Source organism: Lampetra fluviatilis, chromosome 25 (assembly GCF_964198595.1).
Source record: "Lampetra fluviatilis chromosome 25, kcLamFluv1.1, whole genome shotgun sequence".
Taxonomy (NCBI): Eukaryota; Metazoa; Chordata; class Hyperoartia; order Petromyzontiformes; family Petromyzontidae; genus Lampetra; species Lampetra fluviatilis.
This window is the reverse complement of record NC_136299.1, coordinates 762,641-785,064: the sequence shown is the minus strand read 5'-3', so window position 1 is coordinate 785,064 and position 22,424 is coordinate 762,641. Positions and strand designations below refer to the sequence as shown.

Here is a 22,424-nt window from a genome sequence, read left to right as displayed (position 1 = left end):
GGCAGTACAGCAAGTGGGTTGATTTCCATTGTTATTCCCTCAAGACAGAGATTGAGTGAAGGCCACCCTCGCGTGCGTGGGTTTTCTCCGCGTACTTCGGTTTCCTCCCATAAGTATAGAACACTCACGAATGGAGTTGTCCAAAGATCCCAATATAGGACGGCAGAGCTTGGGCATTTGTTGGCGCCAGGTTCGACTGCCTTCTCGCTCGTGCGTAGCTTTCCAAGCCTCTGAATAATTCTCTACCCACGCCATCACCATCTCTCACCGTGCCACCACGATCCATCCCCCACTCCTGCACGGGTCCCATTTCATCTCTGCCTCTCCCGAGGCGTCATCCTCTTTGGCGTATTCTATCCTTCGTCATTCAAAATGAGGGCTACGGGCACTGACCCTTACAATTAGTGGAGTGCAACAGCATGGCAACCGTAAGTCGGGTTCTCATTTTCATAGTAAAACAACAGACACGGAAGCACAGGTGCACATGGGGCGACCGTAATAAGGTCCTTCTGCCCAAGGCTGCCACAGAGAAGTTATGTGGTTGGTAGCCAGAAGATAAGTTTACATGTCAATGCAACTCGTTGGCGTAAAAGAGCATTGTGAGGTTTCCCAAATTTATTTTTATTAACTGATGTAGATGCAGAGCAACAACAAAAATTTCACATTCAGGTGGTCAAGCCAGATAACCACTTCAGGAGTAACGGAGTGTATCGCTGTGATGTTTGCACACATCAGCTAGCATTCATCGTTTAAAAACATGTGTTGAAGGGTGATTAGATGGTGCTGCAAGTTTGGAAAGCGTAGCTCTTTGTCATGTGACTGTTTCAACCTAAACTTAAAAAAATTTAACATAATGCAGAAACACTGAAAAGGCAACGGAAATTCTGACAGTGGCGAGGAGGTAATATTGAAACAGATAAGAGCTTCCATTTTCACCAGGGGTGCGTTTAATGGGCAAAGCGCTTTTCTATTGGACGAGCTGTTAGCCCAGGGTGCGGCATCTGAGGGGAGCTGCCACACCGAGCATGAGGTGGGGGCACCATGTCAGACTGTGTCAAGATGGCAGACATTCACGACCAATGCAACGGGCACCCATGCTAATTAATTTTTAGCATGCGTCCATCTCGGTTAAGCCGTCTCGCAAACAATGCGTGGCTTCCTCCCCCATTTAAATAAAAAAACAAAGCACCCTCCTGACACGCCATTCAATAAGAGGCACCTCCCACCTCGTGGTGTCAGGGCAGAGTGCTCTTGCCCACTTGAACGCACCCGCAGGATTAGGGCCAGTGGCACAAATGGAAAAACCCAACGAATGCCAAACATACGAACCAATACCACACTAGCCCCGAGCACACATACCAATATCCGTATTACATAGCAATAACAAATCAGTGCCCAGCATACACACATACCAATGTCAAACCAACATCCGAACATGCATGCAGCGCCAAACCAATATCGCATATGCGGTACCAGCACCAAACAAACACCGAACATACAATCGTACGATTACCAAACCAACACCGAGCATATCAATGCCAAAAACAGCATGGTACACACATGCTCATGCCAAATCCAAGACCAAACATATGGTCCAATCCCAAACACTGGCATGCGAACATGCCGACACCAAACCTCATCATCACCGGCCACACGTGCATACCAATACGAAGCCAACACAGAGAACACTTACAGGTACAAAACCGACAGCGAACATTCATGCATGCCACTGCCAATCCGACACCGAACACACATGCATGACAATTTTGAACGAACACCAAACATACATGCATACCAATACCAAGCCAACACCAAACATGCAAGCATGCCAGTATTAAACTAACATTTGGCAGGCATGCTGGCAACAACCACCACCAAACATTCATGGTTGCCAATATTGAGCCAAGACTGAATATACATACCTGTACCAAACCAGCACCGGCCATATATTCATGCCGATTTTCAAACATACCGAGCAAACCAGCGCCAAACATTCCAGAGTAGCCAAACATAACCAACATACCAAACAAAACCAAGAAAGACTTTTGGATAACACAATAGCTCTGATGTTTTGCAATGTGTTCATGTGCTCGTGCAAAAGTAATTAAACGATGCTCACCACAGTTTCTTTGGGTTGTGTAGCTTTGTGGAAACGAGTCGGGATGATGACGAACGTCAGAACTCCGTGCATTTCGGCCTGCGGAGGACACGTACACCGCTTTGGAGCCACCCTCCACCATTGTCTCGACGCGAGCGATGCTGCTCCTCAGCGTCGCCACTCGCAGCACGCCGCTGGCACAGCACTCACCGCCCCCCCCCACACCCCGTGTGCATCTCCCTTCCTCCACCGGTTAAACTCACTTGGGTACTGGGCTGCGGATCCCGGCTCTGCTCAAAATACCTCATCAGATATTATTCTAAGATTGAACCTCATCAGATAGTTGTCCAGATAACGAAAGACACATTCTCCATCCCCGGTTTTTCACAAACCCTACCCGACAAAATCCTACCCACAAAACCCTATCCTACAAAACCTACCCACAAAACCCTACCCACGAAACCCTACTCATTAAGCAACAATTCCTGCCAGATGGCTCAAGGGTAGAGCGAGCTGCTCAAATTTAAATGTCGTGAGTTCAAATCCTGGTTGGGGATTGACTCAACCTATCATCCCTCCCAGGATCGATAATATTGATAACCACTTTGTGGAAATAAAGGTTAGTTGTCCTATGGATAGACTCTTCCCCACCATAGGAATGGAGAAAATCCAGGGCTGTAAACAGGAAATGAGCACCAACGGTTCGAAGTTCATTTCAACAGGAGACCACTTTGGCTTTGACAACACCCTCACGCCCACCCGTCGGTGCGGCACCTCTTGCCCGTGAGACAAACGCTGCGCAGTGGAGGGAGGCGGGTGAATTACCAGCAGGTCAAACACCTCGTTCACGTCCTTGCCCCGCATGGGGATGTTGTTGATCTCCAGGATCTCGTCTCCCTCGTGCAGGAGGCCACTCTTCTCTGCTGCGCCCCCGCGCACCACACGGCTGATCACCACAGACTCCCCGTCGTTCCGCACCGTCGCCCCCTGCGTCCACCAGGGCCACCGCCGCTCATTTAGGGTCACGTGCGGCAACGTCGTTCCCCCCCCCAACCCCTACCAGCAGACTACCGCCCCGCTCGCAGGCCGGGGCGCTGAGTCACCCTGTGTCACACAGGGACAGCTGCCACCAGGGGGGTCCCCTTTTCAAGTTTGTTAAGATGAGATGTTGATACAAGCCACTCATTGCATGTAAAGTGCTCTGAAGAATATTTGCTGCGAGCAAAATGTGAACCTTTTCCCGTTCCGAGACATCTGCAAGTTGCAGGGTGGGGGTCCCGTTCACTGCTGGATCTCGGAACGCGCCAGCGATTAGCGTTCATTTTTATTTAGAGAGGCGCAAAAGCGCCTCTGTTTTTTAAAGACATTGTACTCATTGCAGAGGACCAAAGCGACATGACCACAGCTGGCGCCAAACTGTGCCACACGCCCTCCTGTATGGCCTTGTGGGAGCCTCGGAACCGATTAAATAATTTTATTTATTTCCGATGACAAACAAGTACGTCACCGGAATGGAATTGGAAGAAAAACTGATGATGTATACGTCTGTCATCGGAATGGGAAAGAGTTAAGTGGACAGCTAAGTGGACAGGGCAATTGTATTTTGAATTCATTACACTCGGTTACCCAGCAAGCGTAAAGGCCGAATCTCAACTCTCTTTCATGAAGGTTCTGCTATGTTTCCGCTGTAGGCGGCAACGTTGCCATGTGTCATCCAAATTTAGTAACTTATTTTTTTTTCAGAATTGGCATGTTTTGGCAAATATCAACTGTGTTATGCGAAGAAACCTGAGAACCCGGAGGAAACCCATGCAAGACAAGGAAAGAACATACAAACTCCCCACTCACTCACGCTGCAGAACAGAGGGAGAACATACAAACTCTTCACTCACTCACACACTCTGCAGAACAGGGGGAGATCACACAAACTCCTCACTCACTCACTCACGCTGCAGAACAGGGGGAGATCATAAAAACTCCTCACTCCCTCACGCTGCAGAACAGGGGGAGAACATACACACTCCTCACTCGCTCACTCATGCTGCAGAACAGGGGGAGAACATACACACGCCTCACTCACTCACTCACGCTGCAGAACAGGGGGAGATCATACAAACTCCTCACTCACTCACGCTGCAGAACAGGGGGAGAACATTCAAACTCCTCACTTACTCACTCACGCTGCAGAACAGGGGGAGAACATTCAAACTCCTCACTTACTCACTCACGCTGCAGAACAGGGGGAGAACATACACACTCCTCACTCACTCACTCACGCTGCAGAACAGGGGGAGATCATACAAACTCCTCACTCACGCTGCAGAACAGGGGGAGAACATACACACTCCTCACTCACTCATGCTGCAGAACAGGGGGAGAACAAACAACTCAGCCATAGAAAGGTGCCTGAGACTGGAATCGAACCCAGGCACTTCTTGCTGTGGAGCACGCTTTATAGATCGGAGCGTGGCCTGATTGGAGGAGGGCCATACCCGGCCACGTGCACGTACCAGCGGCACGTCGCGCGCCTTGTCTATGCGCACCACGCGCACCGTCTCCTCCCCGTGCTGGGACAGCCGCTTTGTCCACTCGCCCGCCAACGTCGCCTCGGTGGACATCTCTCGCTGGGCCACTGCGTCGTGCACAAACAGCATGGCCTGCGCAACCAAACACGCAATGACTCGTAGTGCGATCACATCACGGAGATGATGACAATGATAATAACGAAAATATAATTTGTAATGAGCACAATATTTTGTTCGACAAACGTGACCATGACTCTGAGAAGCGGAGGCAGGCTCGGTGTCGCTCACAAGCCGGGTGAAAGAGACGAGGCCTTTCAGTGTCTCTTAAAGGTCGGTGTAGATTGATCGCTGCTGCTGTGAATGTGCAGGGGGATATAGTAGCCACGTTCCAGATGGAGAAGTCTGTTATGGAGAAACAACGGCCAACAGTGACGGTGGTCCTGGTGCTTATTGTAAGAGGAGGAGGATGTGGCGAGTAGCACTGCTGCTGCTGACAGTCTACCATGAGCTGCAGTGCAGGGTGACAGGAGCGAGGAGAGATGCAGTGGATGACTAAAAGTAGAGGTACGGTGGCATAGGCAGGCGATCTTGCAGATGAACTTTCTGTGGCGATGGGAAGCCAGTGGAGGAAACTGAGATAGTTTTTAAAACGCTGTGGGAATGGGTTCCTTTGCTATTATGGAGGTAAAACACGAGGCACAAACAGCACAGATGTTCCAGGCCACATCACCCAGTGCTCAAGGCGCCGCGGTGTGCCACGGCTGTCTGAATAACCTGACAGGGCGTGCCTGTGCGTACGAGCGACCCGGTTTCAATTCTTGCTAACGGCCAACACCAGTGACGATTATCTGAACCGGTCCTGGGCCTCCCCTAAGTCGACTCAGCCTCAAATGAGTATATGGTGCTGTGTGTACACATCGCCACTGGGGAGACAAAGGTGGTCGGGCCTGGTGCTGGTCACCCACCCCCTTGTGTGCGGTGCGAACTTCATAGGTGCTCGCTAACAGCACGAGCCCGAACAATCTGTTCAGGCTATGCGGTGGATCTTTGTCTTTGTGTGTACCTGGAAGTCACTTCCTCCCAGCAAGGACCGCAGCTCATGTCCCTCCTTCTGATGGGACGTGTTCAGGTGATTTCTGACCTAGTGAAAGACAAAAACACAAGAAGTTTTTAAATGTTATCCTCATTTGATGTGCACTCAGAACAACAGGTAATGGAGGTGGACCTCACACCACTGCAGCATGAAGGGCCTTCATTTGAGAAAGATCAAAGAGACCTTGGAAGGGGTGGGTGGACCCCCAGTTTACCCCGCCATACACTTATCTCCTGATCGACTGTGGCACACCAGTCTTTTTACTGCTGAGTGGACATTCGGTCGGAGGGATTTAATAAACACACAGACCACAGAGTGAGACCACAGATACCACACAGTGATGCCGCACAGGGACTACACAGTGACATCACACATACCCCATACAAACACTACACACATACCCACAAAGAGAGTGAGACCACACATACACACAGACAGTGAGACCACACATAACACACACAGACCACACAGTGACAACACACATACACAACACAGCGACACTACATATGTAGTGAGTCCAACTGAGTCGCAGACGTTGTCTTGGGAGCAACACTATTTATTACATAAACTCAACTCAACACAACATAACATAACCTACACTCGGGTGTTGAACCCCCATCTAACCACGCTACGGCAGAACTAGACACAGTCACACTATCCCGGTCCGGACCACGAGCTGGGTCCCGGACCGCGTGGATAGAGGCTTCTTCAACCCGACGTGGATCTTCACCCACCAACAGTCAAGAACCCCGAGCCCCACACGGGGCCCCCTTTATATCGGCCCGGGCTGGGGCTGGCTCCGCCTCTCGCCCCGCCCACCTTCTCGATCTCTCTGGCCCTTTCCCGAAGGCTCCCGAGAGCTCCTTTATACCACGTGACCACCCAGCGGCCCCCATCCACCGGTGGCCCCCCTCCAATATCATCCGGTCACCAGCGTATGATGCCCCAACATAACGATGGCTGGCTGACACTCTCTCTCGCTCCCTCACCAGGAGCCCGCACCGCACACTGCACGTGGTGCCTCTGCGCTAACCAACGCTCACCCAAGCCCCGCTAGGGCCGGTACTACGCCCAGTAAGCGGGCTGCACATAATGACAACATGTTCTTCGCCGTGGCCTCGCAAGCCCGGCACCACACAGTGACATTCACAGTCACTACACAAACAATACAACAGAGAGTGACACAACACATAGAATACAACAGAGTGACACAACACACATAAAATACAATACACAGTGACACCATACATACAATACAACAGTGACACCACTTATAGTGCCACCGCATGCACTCACGTATTGTTAGGCTTGCGTTTGGTCCTGCTAAGGTAACAAGCACTGACTGAGACACGTCCACACAGCCGACATCCTCACTGGCAATGTTCTTTGTCACCACGACGCCTAACCAGTCTCCCCCAAGGCAGGGGAGGTCACACAAATGCGTCGATATGCACACAAACCTATGGGGATGAAGTGATTTGTTTTTAAAATCACGTTATTACGTAACATGATCATTAGTGCACTTGTAATCACGCGGGCATTAGTCGGTGCGAGGACGCACAGTGCATGCCGCCGCACAGCTTTCTCTATTGTTTATTGAGTTTGTGAGCCAGGCTGGGCCAGGATTGGGCAAGGACACAGCCCCACTTTTCACCCAGGCAACTGGAGAGCAGAGACTTAAGATATTTCTTGACTTAATGTTGAAACAACAATTCCATAGCGCACAATACCAACCACAGTGGGTCCTCGCTTTAACGCGTTTTCACGCAACACGTTTTCTATTCGGGGAAGACTTTTGTGCGCATCGCGGAACGCGCGTCCGTTGTAAAGCACGTCCACTGTGTCGCGCGTCTGTTATAACGCGGTTTCGGAACGGTCAATGATGAACTACTTTCTTGAGCTGCGTGGCTCAGCGGTATGGGAACTCTGGAATAGATGCACGGAATGATGTAGCACCCGGATTGTAACGCCACCACTCACCCCTCCACCCCAACCCACCCCCACAACAACAAGCAACAACCACCACTGCCTCAGCTAAGTGAAATTTTGTTGCATTAATGTTATTTTTAAAATATTTAAAGAATTTTATTTAAAAAAATATATAATTGTTAAATCTCCATCCTCTCTCTCTCTCTCCCCCCCCTCTCCCTCACACACACAACATTTTTTTAAAGTGACCCTTATAAAATTCTGGCGTGGAACCCAACCCCCACCTTTTACATTATTTCTTATGGGGAAATAGTTTTCGGGAAATGCATTTTCAATTAGCGCACCACTTTTTGGGGAATTCATATACAGTCTTCTTAGGTTTTTTCGGTAAAGTCACGTAGAAAGTAAAATAAAATAAAAACAAAAATCACGACGTTTCGGAGGCAACACAAGTCTCCGTCATCAGGTGGAACCGTCACAGCCAGATTAGCTGTATCAAGTGAGGCAATGATTCAAGATGTAATCCCTTAAAAGCGAGTTGAGGGGGGAGGGAGAGGGAGGGGGGAGCTCATCAGACTATGGTAGCCAATGAAAGGAACGTATCGGGAGGGAGGGGGGGCGAGGCCAAAAGGGTGGGCGATGGACGTGGAAGCGCTTGTGCGCAAGCGGCCAATTACTGCACACGCCAACACAATGGAGCGATTGTGCGCAAGCGGCCAGCCACTGCACCCGCCAACACAATGGGCAGAGAGGAGGAGGGGAGGTCTAATACACATGATAGACAAAAGAACGAAAATGATGATGGGTACAAACTTAGGGGGAGCTCATCAGACTATGGTAGCCAATGAATGGAACGTATCGGGAGGGAGGGGGGGGCGGGGGGGGGGCGAGGCCAAAAGGGTGGGCGACGGACGTGGAAGCGCTTGTGCGCAAGCGGCCAATTACTGCACACGCCAACACAATGGAGAGAGAGGGGGAGTGGGGGGTCTGATACACATGATAGACAAAAGAACGAAAATGCCCATGTTTATACCAATGCTGGCTGAACAATGAAGAGAGTACTGTTAAAATAACTGGGGATGTTAACACTCGGTAAAGTACAGTAAAATAGTGCCTGTCAGATAAGATGGTCCAAAAAATTTGTGATTAAGTCTTTTTTGCGTGGTTGATAACATCTTTCCAATGATTACTAAGTTTGTACCCATCATCACGGTTGAAATTATGTCTGTGTTTGTATATTTGTATGGCTTCGTGTACAAACCTTTGATGGTAGCCGGGAGGTTTGCAGAGAACCTTGGTCTCGGAAAAGACAATTTCATGAGAGCCCACCGAGTTGTAGCAATGATCGGCCACGGCAGAAGAATCAGTTCTGCCGTGTTTCAGATCTGACTTGTGCTCGCGGACACGATCAGAAACATGACGTTTCGTTTCTCCAATGTAGCAATCACCACAAATGCAACTCAATTTGTAGACTCCAGGATACTGTAAGTCAGGAACGACATCCTTCACAGATGGAATCAGATCACGGATTTTATGCACTGTACTGAATCGGACTTGAATCTTATGTTCGTTTAGAATTTTGGAGATCTTTTTGGTCACGCCAGCTATGTATGGTAACGTGATGGTTTTGGTCAGAGTTTCATGTGGCTGTTTCTGTGTGGTGGTAGAGACAGCTTGGCGGATAGTACGGTCAGAGTATCCGTTCATCCTGAGGGCCCGATGTACATGTCTTAATTCACCGGTCAGGTGGTGTTTGTCAGAAATGCCATGTGCTCTGTGGTATAGCGTTTTGATGAGAGAGTTCTTTTGAGATGGGTGGTGGTGGGAATCCGGTTTCAAGTAGGAGTCTGTGTGGGTGGCTTTTCTGTAGACAGAATGTCCCAAGGAACCGTCAGGCCTCCTCTCAAACAGAATATCCAAGAATGGTAGTTTACCGTCTTTCTCCACTTCCATGGTGAATCTGATGGATGGGTGTCTAGAATTGATGTGGTCCAAGAAGTGGTTCAATGCTGGGAGGCCATGTGGCCAGATGACGAAAGTGTCATCAGTCTGATGAGCTCCCCCTAAGTTTGTACCCATCATCATTTTCGTTCTTTTGTCTATCATGTGTATTAGACCTCCCCTCCTCCTCTCTGCCCATTGTGTTGGCGGGTGCAGTGGCTGGCCGCTTGCGCACAATCGCTCCATTGTGTTGGCGTGTGCAGTAATTGGCCGCTTGCGCACAAGCGCTTCCACGTCCATCGCCCACCCTTTTGGCCTCGCCCCCCCTCCCTCCCGATACGTTCCTTTCATTGGCTACCATAGTCTGATGAGCTCCCCCCTCCCTCTCCCTCCCCCCTCAACTCGCTTTTAAGGGATTACATCTTGAATCATTGCCTCACTTGATACAGCTAATCTGGCTGTGACGGTCCCACCTGATGACGGAGACTTGTGTTGCCTCCGAAACGTCGTGATTTTTGTTTTTATTTTATTTTACTTTCTACGTGACTTTACCGAAAAAACCTAAGAAGATGATTCCTTGCAGTCACGAAAGCTTCAAATCTAGAATTCATATACAGTGTTAAACAAGGATTTACTATATACAATTCTAAATAATTTAAATAAGATTAGATATTACATTTTTACTTAAAACTTTCGTGACTGCAGGAATTCATATTCTTTGGTTCTTTTGGTAAAGTCACGTAGAGAGAAAAAATAATAAAAATAAAGTGAATACAATTATCAGGACGTTTCGATCGCAACACAAGCGGTCATCATTAGGAAAAAGGGTTAGCCTCTAAAGGCAAACTGTTTATAAAGGTTTGGAGATGGGCGTAGCTCAAGTGGATCAGCAGCACCAGCAGCATGGGCGGGGCAGCAATGCCAATACAGCAGCAATGCCAATGCAGCAGCAATGCCAATGCAGCAAAGGGCCGCTAGGAAATCACTGCACCCTGAACCACACACCACACTGCTGACGGTCGAGGTTGATTGACAAGAAAACACAAGTCAAGTCATGACCCAAAGTGGTTGATGACATCTATACAATGATTGCTTGGTCTATAACCTTCCTCTCGGTTGAAATTGTGTCTGTGTCTGTATATATGGATGGCTTCATGAACGAATCTTTGTTGATAGCCAGTAGGCTTGCAAAGTACCATCATCTTAGAGAAATAAATTTTGTGTGAGCCAGCCGCATTAAAATAGACCAAACGGTTCTCCTTAAAACCTTCTGCTGCTAGACCACCCAGATTATATGGCTTACCAAAAATCAATAAAGAAAGTACACCCGTTCATCCCATCGTCTCTACCTTTGGCTTTCCCACCTACAAACTGTCCCGATATCTGTCTGAGACCTTACGGCCATTCACTGGTAAGACCACCTCTTCTGTACTTAACGCAGCTCACCTGGTATCGTCAATTAAAGACATCTCACTGTCCCCAGGTGATTTATGTCAGTTTCGATGTAGTTTCTTTGTTCACCAAAGTTCCTGTGCCTGATCCCATTGCAATCATTGAAGATTTGGTCCAACAAGGATTGAATGCTGATGTACCGGCCCTGGTGAGACACTGCCTCACCAATACATACTTCACCTGGAATGGAACATTCGACAAACAAACTGAAGGCACTCCAATGGGTTCTCCATTATCTTTGGTTGTAGCCAATATTTTAATGGAAAATGTTTAGACGGACGCCATCCAGGCATCCACTCTACGCCTGTCCTTGTGGAAGAGGTATGTGGATGACACGTTTGTCATCTGGCCACATGGCCGACCGGCTCTAAACCAATTCCTCAACCACATCAATTCCATACACCGAGCCATCAGATTCACCATGGAGGTTGAAAAGGATGGCATGCTACCTTTCTTGGATGTCCTAATCAAAGAGACCAGATGGCTCAATGAGCCATTCTGTCTACAGGAAAATAACCCATACTGACGCCTACCTAAAACCTGATTCCCACCACCATCCATCCCAGAAGAATTCCCTCATCAAAACGCTACACCACAGAGCTCAATGTATCTCCGACCATGAACACCTAACCAGTGAACTCAAACACGTACACCAAGCTCTCAAGGCGAATGGATATTCTGACTACACAATCCGCAAAGCCATCACCCCAACCGTGAGGAAAGAGCCACCTGAGGATCCAATCAAAACCATTACCCTGCCATACATAGCAGGGGTAACGAAAGAGATTTCCAAAATCATGAACAAACACAAGATCCAGGTCCGATTTAACACAGTACATAATATTTGTAATCTGATCCCATCTATGAAGGCCAAGATTCCTGACATGCAATATCCCGGCATCTACAAACTAAGCTGTATCTGCGGCAGTAGTTACATTGGGGAAACTAAACGACATGTCTCGGACCGTGTTCGTGAACATAAGACAGATTTGAAACATGGTAGGACCAATACTTCTGCCGTGGCTGATCATTATTTTCATGCGGCTGGCTCACACTAAATAGATTTCTCTAAGACGATGGTAATTTGCAAGCCTAGTGGCTATCAACAAAGATTTGTTCATGACACCATCCATATCAACCACTTTGGGTCATGACTTGACTTGTGTTTTCTTGTTAATCAACCTCCCCCATCAGCAGAGTAGTGTGTGGAGCTGGGTGCAGTGATTTCCTGGTGGGCCTTTGCTGCATTGGCATTGCTGCTGCCTTGGCATTGCTGCCCCACCCATACTGCTGGTGCAGTTGATACACATGGGCTATGCCCATCTCTAAACCTTTATAGTTTGCATTTAGAGGCTAACCCTTTTCCTAATGATGACCGCTTGTGTTGTGATCGAAACGTCGTGATATTTTTATTCACTTTATTGTAATTTGTATTATTATTTTTCTATCCACGTGACATTACCGAAAGAACCAAAAAATATAAAATTAGATTTTTTTTTTACTTCAAATCTTATCAACGACCAGAAAGGACAATGCTTGTGGTATGCTACGCTCTAGGAGCGCACCAGGGTTTGCAGAATGTGCCATCGATGAGGAGTGGTTAAGTTTAAAACAGTTTACGTGTTTGTGTCACTGTCAAAAAATGTGGAAGTTGGAAACGACGAATCTCTCCATTAGGAAAGGAAGACCAGTCACATGACCTTGGCTTGGCTGGTCACTGTGACGACGGTACGAGAGATGATGTAGAAGGAGCGGTTTGAGAGATCAGCGGAGAAGCCGGAGAGATGAGGTACTGAAGACACGTACAAAGTCTTGTATGTTGGAGTCTCCGGCGACGTGAGTGATTATATTTTTGTCTTGCGCATTACAGAGTTTTGCATTACACTAGGACCCATATTTAATAGAGGGGGTCCTTGTCTATAATTAGTTCACTTGCATCGGCTCAAGGAAGCCTGACACTGCTGACACTGAATGCCAAAACCCAGTCCAGAGATTGCTTGTATTGAATCAATGCTGCTAAAAGTATACACTCCCAGAATGGCAATTAGCCTGATTGTATTTTTACGTGCAGGGCCAGATATGTGAAAGGGTATTGTCTAATTATAATAATAATGTCAACTTACAACACGCCGTCCGCCGTAACAATATTCACTCGCTCTCGAATAAAGAGAACGACTCAAGAGGTGCCTGGAACCAGAGGCAAGCAGGAAGGCAGCAGCCATGTGGTGAACTGGTGATAACAATTGGCCAAGCCGTGCATTATTCTATGTATTAAGATGTTTTAAGCCATCTTCTTGGTTCTTTTGGTAAAGTCACGTAGAATGGAAATAATAAAATAATAAAAATAAAACATAATAAAATAATTATCACGACGTTTCGGCCACAACGCAAGCAGCCGTCCTCAGGTGAAGACCAGGTCTGTCGGGGAAACAGCATCTGAATGAAACAACACCACGCTTGGAGCGTATATTTAAGCTGGGTTGGAAGGGGGGAAGGGCGCTTTGACAAAATAATTTGCATATCAAGAGGAATTTAGCATATTTATGGGAAATGCAGGTATGTGATTAGTACTACTTGTGAAATGCGTAGGAGGTGGGCGGGGAGGTTTCAAAGTCATAATTCGTTTAGCATTAGAAGAAGTTACAGCAGCAGAGGTTAGTGTAAATGCGATTGGTATTACCTTACAGTCGCGGCATCTCTTCAGAAAGGTGAGAGACTCGATTAGCTGAGCCTTCTTATCACGGAGCTTGTTGAAGGCTCTTAAAGTTTTATGGAATCTCACCCCGTAGTGGCGGTTAAATTTCGATTTAAAGCTTTCGTGACTGCAGGGATTCATCTTCTTGGTGATTTAAAGCTTTCGTGACTGCAGGGATTTATCTTCTTGGTGATGAATCCCTGCAGTCACGAAAGCTTTAAATCGAAATGTAACCGCCACTACGGGGTGGGATTCCATAAAACTTTAAGAGCCTTCAACAAGCTCCGTGATAAGGCTCAGCTAATCGAGTCTCACCTTTCTGAAGAGATGCCGCGACTCTAAGGTAATACCAATCGCATTTACACTAACCTCTGCTGCTGTAACTTCTTCTAATGCTAAACGAATTATGACTTTGAAACCCCCCCACCCACTTCCTACGCATTTCACAATGAGTACTAATCACATACCTGCATTTCCCATAAATATGCTAAATTCCTTTTGATATGCAAATTATTTTGTCAAGGCGCCCTTCCCCCCTTCCAACCCAGCTTAAATATACGCTCCAAGCGTGGTGTTGTTTCATTCAGACGCTGTCTCCCCGACAGACCTGGTCTTCACCTGAGGACGGCTGCTTGTGTTGTGGCCGAAACGTCGTGATAATTATTTTATTATGTTTTATTTTTATTATTTTATTATTTCCATTCTACGTGACTTTACCGAAAGAACCAAGAAGATGAATCCCTGCAGTCACGAAAGCTTTAAATCGAAATGTTTTAAGCCAATTAATGAGTGCATACTTCCCACGTATGCGAGTTGGCAAGACTCCCATACAAACGGAATAAGTCAAGTCCCCATTTGCTGTATCGCCATCTCCTGGAAAACCAGGGTATAGCACTTCGATGCCCATGGGAAGGGAGTTTCACAACATTTTGTGTTATCCACCAACCCTCGCTGCCTCCATAGTGGACTACAGGCGCGCGCCACCACTGTCCGGCTTACTATTTTTTATTATCGTCGTCACAATGACGTGAATGATTGTTTTCTTTCATGTGTTATAAAGTCTTGGAAATCTTCATGTGTGTAAAAGCAGCAGCAAGATCAGGAGAATTCGGGAGTGGGCAGGATCCATGGCCAGAGGAGAGGTAATTGACCGCACAAAGGAGATCTGCATCCACAACAGCCTTGGCGGAAACTAGATTGCACTTTGTTTTGATTGTCCTGGAGACCACGGAGGCAGCTACGAGGTGCAGCTGTATCATGCTTGCCGCCTGTTGGACAGGATTTGCAGTTAGAATTCGGCAGGCCCCCCCGGTCATTACTGCAGATGTATTAACTGTAACATTCTCCGTGCAGTCAATCATTCAAATTAGAATGATTGACTGCACACGACTAAATTTGGATTACACACAGCAACATCGCCCCCTATTGCTATACTAGCACAAACTGCCTGCGAAACAAAGCGCCTTCCTTCGCGATGGTCTTGCACTTTTAGAACGTGCCAATATATCTACCTATTATTGTACTCATGAGATTTTCTGAAAGGGTGGGAGGAGGAGGAGAAGACTACGTACGGCAGGAGCGCGTTGTTTGTACAGATGCAACTCACGTCTTGAGCGATCTGCTGAGCGTTTCCGCAGCGGGGGAAGGGCGGGCTGGGCCGCTTCATGTAGAAGGCCACCGCGTTGTGGATGCTCAGCGCTTTGCGGAAGTCGGCCGACTGCAGCAGCTGGCTGAGCACGTCCAGGTCCTGCGCACTTTGGTTGTCCTTCAAGAGGTTCTGCATCAGCTGCACCGACGTCTGCAGCTCGTCCAAATCTGGGAGAACAGCGCACAAGCGTATGTTTGGTGGGGGGGCGGAGCACATTTTCCGCTTGTTACAGGAGGCCGAGTGGTTTAATTACGGCAGGCAGCCCAAGTGAATATTGTTGGTGGATTAAACTGAAAAAGTACGTGCCGTCTGTTTCAGTGTGGTTGTTAAACTAAACTAGTTTTATTTTACCAGGTAAGGCCCACTGAGCTAGAGTAAAACCTTGGATTGCGAGCATAATTCGTTCCAGAAAGGTGTTCGTAATCCAAAGCACTCGTATATCAAAGCGAATTTCCCCATAAGAAATAATGTAAACTCAGATGATTCGTTCCACAACCTAAAAATACTGTACTCATATAAAAATGATTACTACAAATACATTTATATATTTTTATTATTTAAATGTAATATTAAGTAATCAAATGTATTAATTAAATGCAATCGTGGCTGGTGTGAGGGAGACGAGAGAGAGGAGAAAAGGGTTATTGTGTAGGACGACTTTCACTTGCAGTACAGTTACTAAAGAACAGTCACTACACTTGGACACAAAATAAAAAAAATGCTTTACGCACACACACGTGGTCACAACACTATAGTACACAGTATACGCTCGCACAGATGTTGACTATACGAGTGAGGCACGCCGACTGAGACCGAGCATGGGAGACGTTTACCCACAATCCCGAAGCGAGAGAGAGAGAACCATTGGCTCAGTTATGATCATGTGACGCTCGGCAGACAAAGCGTATACTGTACGTACTACAGTACTCGTATTGCAAGACATCGCTCGTTTATCAAATTAATATTTATTTTAAAAATGTGCTCGTCTTGCAAAACACTCGCAGACCAAGTTACTCGCAATCCAAGGTTTTACTGTATATGGTTATTTTTCAGAAGCCACTTGGCAACAAATGATAGTTCAACGAAGCGGCTCATCATTTGGAAATTTATAGCAGCCAAACACTTAAACGCACGTTTATAAATGTGGGGGAAGAAAATCCATGCGTTAAAAGATTCTGTGATGTCGTTCTACATGAGTAGGCCATTGTGTGCCGGCGTCACCGACCAAGTTTGCCAAAAAATATGAAATATCACGGCAAATTACTCGATTGGAGTATGCACAGCAATCAGTTCCCCCAAACTGTGAATACTTCTCTTGGACCCTCTTGAATAAAAGTCACGAGGCTTTCCTGGGTAAACATGCATCATAATAATGTTTTAAGTTTCCTTTATTTAACCAGTGAAAACTCAGACAATGGTGTTCACATGGACGAGATTGACCCGGGTGACCAAAATGATAAAAGCCATAATATACAACAGCAAGTACGAAAATCAACCCAATAGAAATCAGAACCAAATAAACAACCACGTGACAGAAGATATCTAAAACAGTGCACTCACATAAATCAATCCTGAATAAAAATAACTTCCCGTTACAAAGTATGGACCAGGCCAATTCCCTATAAGAACCACTCGTGGCAAAAGTGGGTGACGGAAATATCAACAGGCGATGGACCACGGCGAGTCATCCTGAAACTATGAAAAGGTTTCACCTTTTCTGGCAATAAAACAGGCGTTAAGATGTTCAAACACCAAATAGATACCCTTTTGCAAGAAATCAAGTCTGCATTAACCACACGCAATTGTGGTGCACATGCAAACAAACATGCTCTTATAATATATGCACTGTATTTGAAACTGATTGGCCTACACCAGAAACAGCCTTCTTTTGTTTGCATGTTCACCACAAGTACGTGTGGTTAATGCAGACTTAACACCTATTTTATTGCCAGAAAGGGTCAAACCTATTCTTATTTTTCATACTTTGGTATTAGCAAAAAGGTCCCATGATATCATCCCGAACTGTTAGCTGCACCCACCTAAGATGTGAGCCGCATTCCAACCAGCAGAGGTGGAGAGGACAACACCTTCCTCCTCCTGGTCGAAGTTGGGGTTGTCGATGCCGATCTTGGGTGGAACTTGTGCCAGATGCTTGAGACGGATCGAGGCATTGATGTCCAATTCCCGCAGCTTCCGCTCCTCTTCCTCACGCCGACTGTCGCCGCACATGCGCGCACATTCGCGTCGTTCAATAAATGACTCAACTCCGGGATAGCATGCGGCAGTCATCGCGCCCTCCTGGAAAACCCAATGCCTGCTTGCGTGCAGGCTGGGTGCCGAGTCATCTTGTGCTGCAATTCGTGTCTGTGTGTTCGTGTCTCTGTGAGTGTCTCCGTGTGTGTGCGAATCTGTGTGTGTGTCATTGGAGAGCACAGGTGGTGCATCTCTACCAGTCGTCTCAGCCAACCCATGACAACTGGGTGTGACCTGTGACCTGTCAGCGAGTCTTCGACACATCACGTGGCCTCAAAGTGCACCTAGCCTGGCACAAGCGCTGTGGTGACATCTCCATGTCTTGTATGTGAGTAAATTTACATCTGTGTCTGTGAGCTGCACTGTAATACCACCACCCTGTGAGCTGCATTATCACACTCTGTGAGCTGCACTCTAACACCTTCATACAAAGTAAGGCTCCTCTGGCACAGGCATTCGTGAATGTGCAGGATTACCCCATTTCTTGGCTAGGGTTTGTATTCGTGCCTCCTGTCACTGAGAAGTCACCAGCAGCTGCCAATGTTTTTCACACCACCGTCTCGCTGGGCATGGATCCCAGAAAATGATGTTGCGACTCAGGTGGGTCGTGAGTCAAAAACTTTGGAAACCCCTCTGCCCTACTGCACTGATGGCAAACTACTGCCCCCCTGGTGGTTAAATGTAACATTTTATTATTATTCTGCTTGTCAATCCAGGAAATCCTCACTGAGCCTCAAGACATTTTTTTGGAGGGTCCTGTCAGGTTTAGCAGTAAGTAGGGGGGCAATCCTGCAAGGTGTGTAATCACAAGTCAGTAATCTGCAGGTAATATTTCAGCATTGGGACATTTGGCCAACACCAGTTACATCGTGTTTTCTTAAGCTATGACAGCAAACCGGAGAACTCATAGGACACCCATGCAGAACTAGGGGAGAAAGAACATACAAAACGTCATGCAGAGAGGTGCCCGAATCAGGAACCTAACCCAGGCCCTCCTTGCCATGGAGGCACGAGCGTTAACCACTGTGCCCGCCACCGCTGCCACCCTCGTTACCGGCGCATGTCGTCCTGCTGCTGCTTGATGCGCTCCAGCTGCAGCGAGCGGAAGCTCTGCTGCACCGCGTGGGTGCGCAGCCCCAACTCCGCGGGGCAGTCCACGGCCATCTCACGGTGTCCCTCGGCCCCACCGGCCACCGCGTCGTCATCGTCGGCCCCCCCAGGGTGGCCGTTCAGCTGCGCCGTGCTCATCCTCGGCGGTTCGCAACGCGCCCAGGTTCAAGAAGCACGCACTTTTTTTCTTTCTGGGCCCACTCCTGGAAAAAGTCAACATTGAATCCACATTTTTATTAAATGTCACTCAACATTCTCAAAACATGCGCGGGCTCCTCAGAACCCTGCAAGGCAGTGCCAACATCTTCAATCTCCTCACTCCTCACAGACATTCTTAAAAGCATCATCTTGTCCCGCCGTGCCAATCGCCTCTCCCTCCATAACTTCCTGGAGCAAGTTTTATATGGTTTACATAAAGGCTAATCAACTGACACGACCTCTGTGTGCAGTTCAATAGGTATTCTGCAGAAAATAATATTGAAGCTGATATTTCTTCAAAGGTATTTTTTCCACAAACATGCAATTCTCTCCATAATGTGGGCCCTGTGGTAACGTGTCCACCACTTGTTGCAGAGGTTGCGGGGGTTTTGTGTCCAACTGGCTGCCCTGGTTAATGAGCCCGTTGGGTCATTCAAGAGACGTGTAAGTGGGCCATCGTTTCCTGGTGTCATGGTCAGAATTTGAAAAATGACTCGCAAACTCCTTCATTGGGAAGCACGTAACAATCATCGCCTCCTACTGCCAAAACCGAGCCAGACGTTCCAGAAAAAAAAGGTGAAACTCGGCCGAGGCTTTCCTGGGTAAACAAGCATGGTAATAATAATATAGTCGTGCACACGTTAAGCATCTCTACTATGCCCAGCAAGATGTACAGGGCAATCCATGCCCAGATACGCTTGTAAATAATCTGGAGAAATCAGAGAAAACTAATTTGATTTGAAAGCCTCGACACGTCTCCCATCAATCTCATTCAATTCTCCCCTCTGTAAGGTACGGGGAAATCCGCCTCTGCAATATTAAATCACCAAATGAGAAACACGGTCATGAGAAATCGGTGGAGTGTCTATAAATTCATAAACCAGGGATGGTTAATCTTGAAACAACGTGAATAATGATATCCATGTACATTTATTCCGTTGTGGATTGATTGGTCATGCCATAGAAATCTGCAATCTCCATGATTTCACGTGAACTCCAGTCATCCTCGCAGGGGCTTTTGGTTAACATGGAACAAAGACATTCACTGCATCGCGCAGCGCTTTCAGATGCTTTTCTAGAATGCTCTTCCTTCTGATATTAGGACACCACCGGAGCTTTGCACTGTTAAATCTAGATTGAAAACTCACTTCTTTATAACTGGTTTGAGTGTTTAGTTTGTTGTCCTTCCTTCCGCACCTCCAATTAGCACGATTGACTACATACGGTGTGAAAGAATTTTAATAGAATTTCAACATAAATACATCCCGAGCCACCAACGCTAGAGAGCTCCACCCCGCTCTTGTGTGCGCAGGGAGACACCGATATTCCACTTGGTGCTGGGATCTCCCCGACTTCTCGGGGTCCCCAAGGGGATATCATGGAAATACTCTGGACACAAAGATGGGATCCGTGTCCCGTGAGTGTGGGTTGGGGGAACCGCGGGGGGGGGGGGGGTGCTCAGGTGAGAGCCACTCGTGAACTTGCTGGGGCGGAGAGCAGGCGCTGGGCTCAGTTCTGACACCAAGAGCTGTGTTATAGGGGTTCTGGAGTGGCTCTCTCAATGGTTTATGGGGTCTGTGTGTGGAGGGGGTGATGCAGTTGCTTCACAGGGCTTGGTTTACGGTCTGTTTATGCGATTTACAGGAGTGGTTCTCAACATTCCTGGATCGGTGGAACCATAGTCCAGCCTCAAAACAATTCTGACAGACCACCATTCATGAACAACATATCATTGAATATTAAAACGACTCCAAAAGTGCTGTCCAATATCTGTTTTAAAAAATCCATAAATCGATTGACTTGTTTTTATGAACACAAGTACAACGGGCAGTACAAAATAAATGTATTTTTTACTCGTAATATCTGCAACATATCCGCAGACCACCAGCACAGTTAACCAATTGTTCCGCAACCTTGAACAATTGGCTTACTGCACTATTCGCATACCAGATGCTGTCTCAGACCTGCACAATCTTTATATATCTTCCTGACTTCTGACCCAACTTCAACACACAGTTGACGTTACTGCACTAAACGTCACATCTGACCACTGTCTAATCACTGTAGGGGAAGCCATACATCCACTTGCGTAAAAATTAACAAGGCAAATGATGCATCAATGTGCCTCAGCTGTTACTGTAATTACACTACTGGGCGTTGTGAACATGTATCCCCAATTTCAGCACTGAATGGGAAAACTAACTACCACCGTGGTTCAAACCCTAACTTTAACCCCAACTTCCCAGCAGCAGTCTCTTCTACATAAACAGCATGTAGTGGAACTGTTGACCTCACCCAGTTAGCTTTCGTCCACGCTGTCAATTGACAAAGCTGTTTCAAAAAAATTGAGTGAAACTTAACTTTTCACCGATGTGTAATTAATCTGCATCTAAAATTCTTCACGCAAAAAAGACAAGGCCAATCTCTGTGGCTCGTCTTTTTATGTTGAACAATTCGACCCCTGATGACAACGTAACATTTCACCTGCAGCGATTCCTTACAACGGTTGTGTATTAAAGTAAATACAATTCACCAGCACATGATGTACATCGGCTAACTATCCAAATGTATAACCTCCGAGTTTTGTGGTTTCGATGGCAAACCGTGTCTTGTGATTTGGATTGTGAGCTCCAGAACTTGACACAGCTCTTTTAAGGCTCTACAGCAGTGGTTCTCATCACCTGCTTTGGCTACTACTGCAACCATCTTGTTGAATTTGGTTGCAACAGAGTAGTACCCTCCCTTGCCTGGACTCAAAATGGTTCTGAGAAATAGATGTATGAATAATGAACATTAGTATTTTAACCAATTGTCCATTTTGTGAGGTATCATCCTAATTAGCATGTCACCGCATATTATGTTGTTGGGGGGCGCCATAGGCGCCCCCCAAAAACCTAGTTACTCTATAATCAACAATCAGCTCCTCCATCACGTGCAGACAGAATCATGTCTTCGTGATCATCGACATGAGTTCCGTCAAGCATGATCCACCGGTGGCCCGTCAGCTTGCGTAACTCATGTTTGGAGAGTTGAAGTTTTGAACGTTTGAGAAGAGTCTATGATCAGAGCCCTTGGCATCTGTAAAGCATCGGATCGTGTCTGGCATCCCACACTACTTGCCAAGCTACCATCATTTGGCATACACTGGAATTTACAAGGTCGGGTTTTTAGCGGTCTGATGCGTCAATACATTCAGCAGTAAAGTAGCTGATCGTGGTCAGTCTGATACATTCGTCATTCACTATGGTGTTCCGCAAGGCTACTTTGTCTCCCATATAATTATATTCTCTTCATTATCTTCCTCTAACAACATAACCCACTCCTTTGTCGACGATGGTAGACTTCGTGCATCAAACTCATTCAAATCGCACGCTAAATCGACATTTAGCTGCCCACTGTGGCGATCCTTCAATATCACCACCAACTTGAACACAATTCTTGATTGCATTGACACAAATCTGGTCACGATCAACTAATAAAAC

General features: G+C 47.0%; 1 protein-coding gene across 3 annotated transcripts in view; it reads right to left on the bottom strand.

Annotated features, from left to right (window-relative positions):
- PALS1 (protein associated with LIN7 1, MAGUK p55 family member) overlaps positions 1-22,424 on the bottom strand; it is a 40,887-nt gene that overhangs the window by 15,532 nt on the left and 2,931 nt on the right. For all 3 annotated transcript variants that reach the window (XM_078867966.1, XM_078867968.1, XM_078867967.1), the window contains exons 2-8: positions 18,689-18,947; positions 17,421-17,596; positions 15,340-15,548; positions 5,687-5,764; positions 4,609-4,755; positions 2,924-3,085; positions 2,120-2,197 (exon numbers count right to left, since the gene is read on the bottom strand). In XM_078867966.1, the coding sequence (XP_078724092.1) occupies positions 2,120-2,197; positions 2,924-3,085; positions 4,609-4,755; positions 5,687-5,764; positions 15,340-15,548; positions 17,421-17,596; positions 18,689-18,882 (1,044 nt within the window). In that variant the 5' untranslated portion in view covers positions 18,883-18,947. The remainder of the gene's footprint in view (positions 1-2,119; positions 2,198-2,923; positions 3,086-4,608; positions 4,756-5,686; positions 5,765-15,339; positions 15,549-17,420; positions 17,597-18,688; positions 18,948-22,424) is intronic.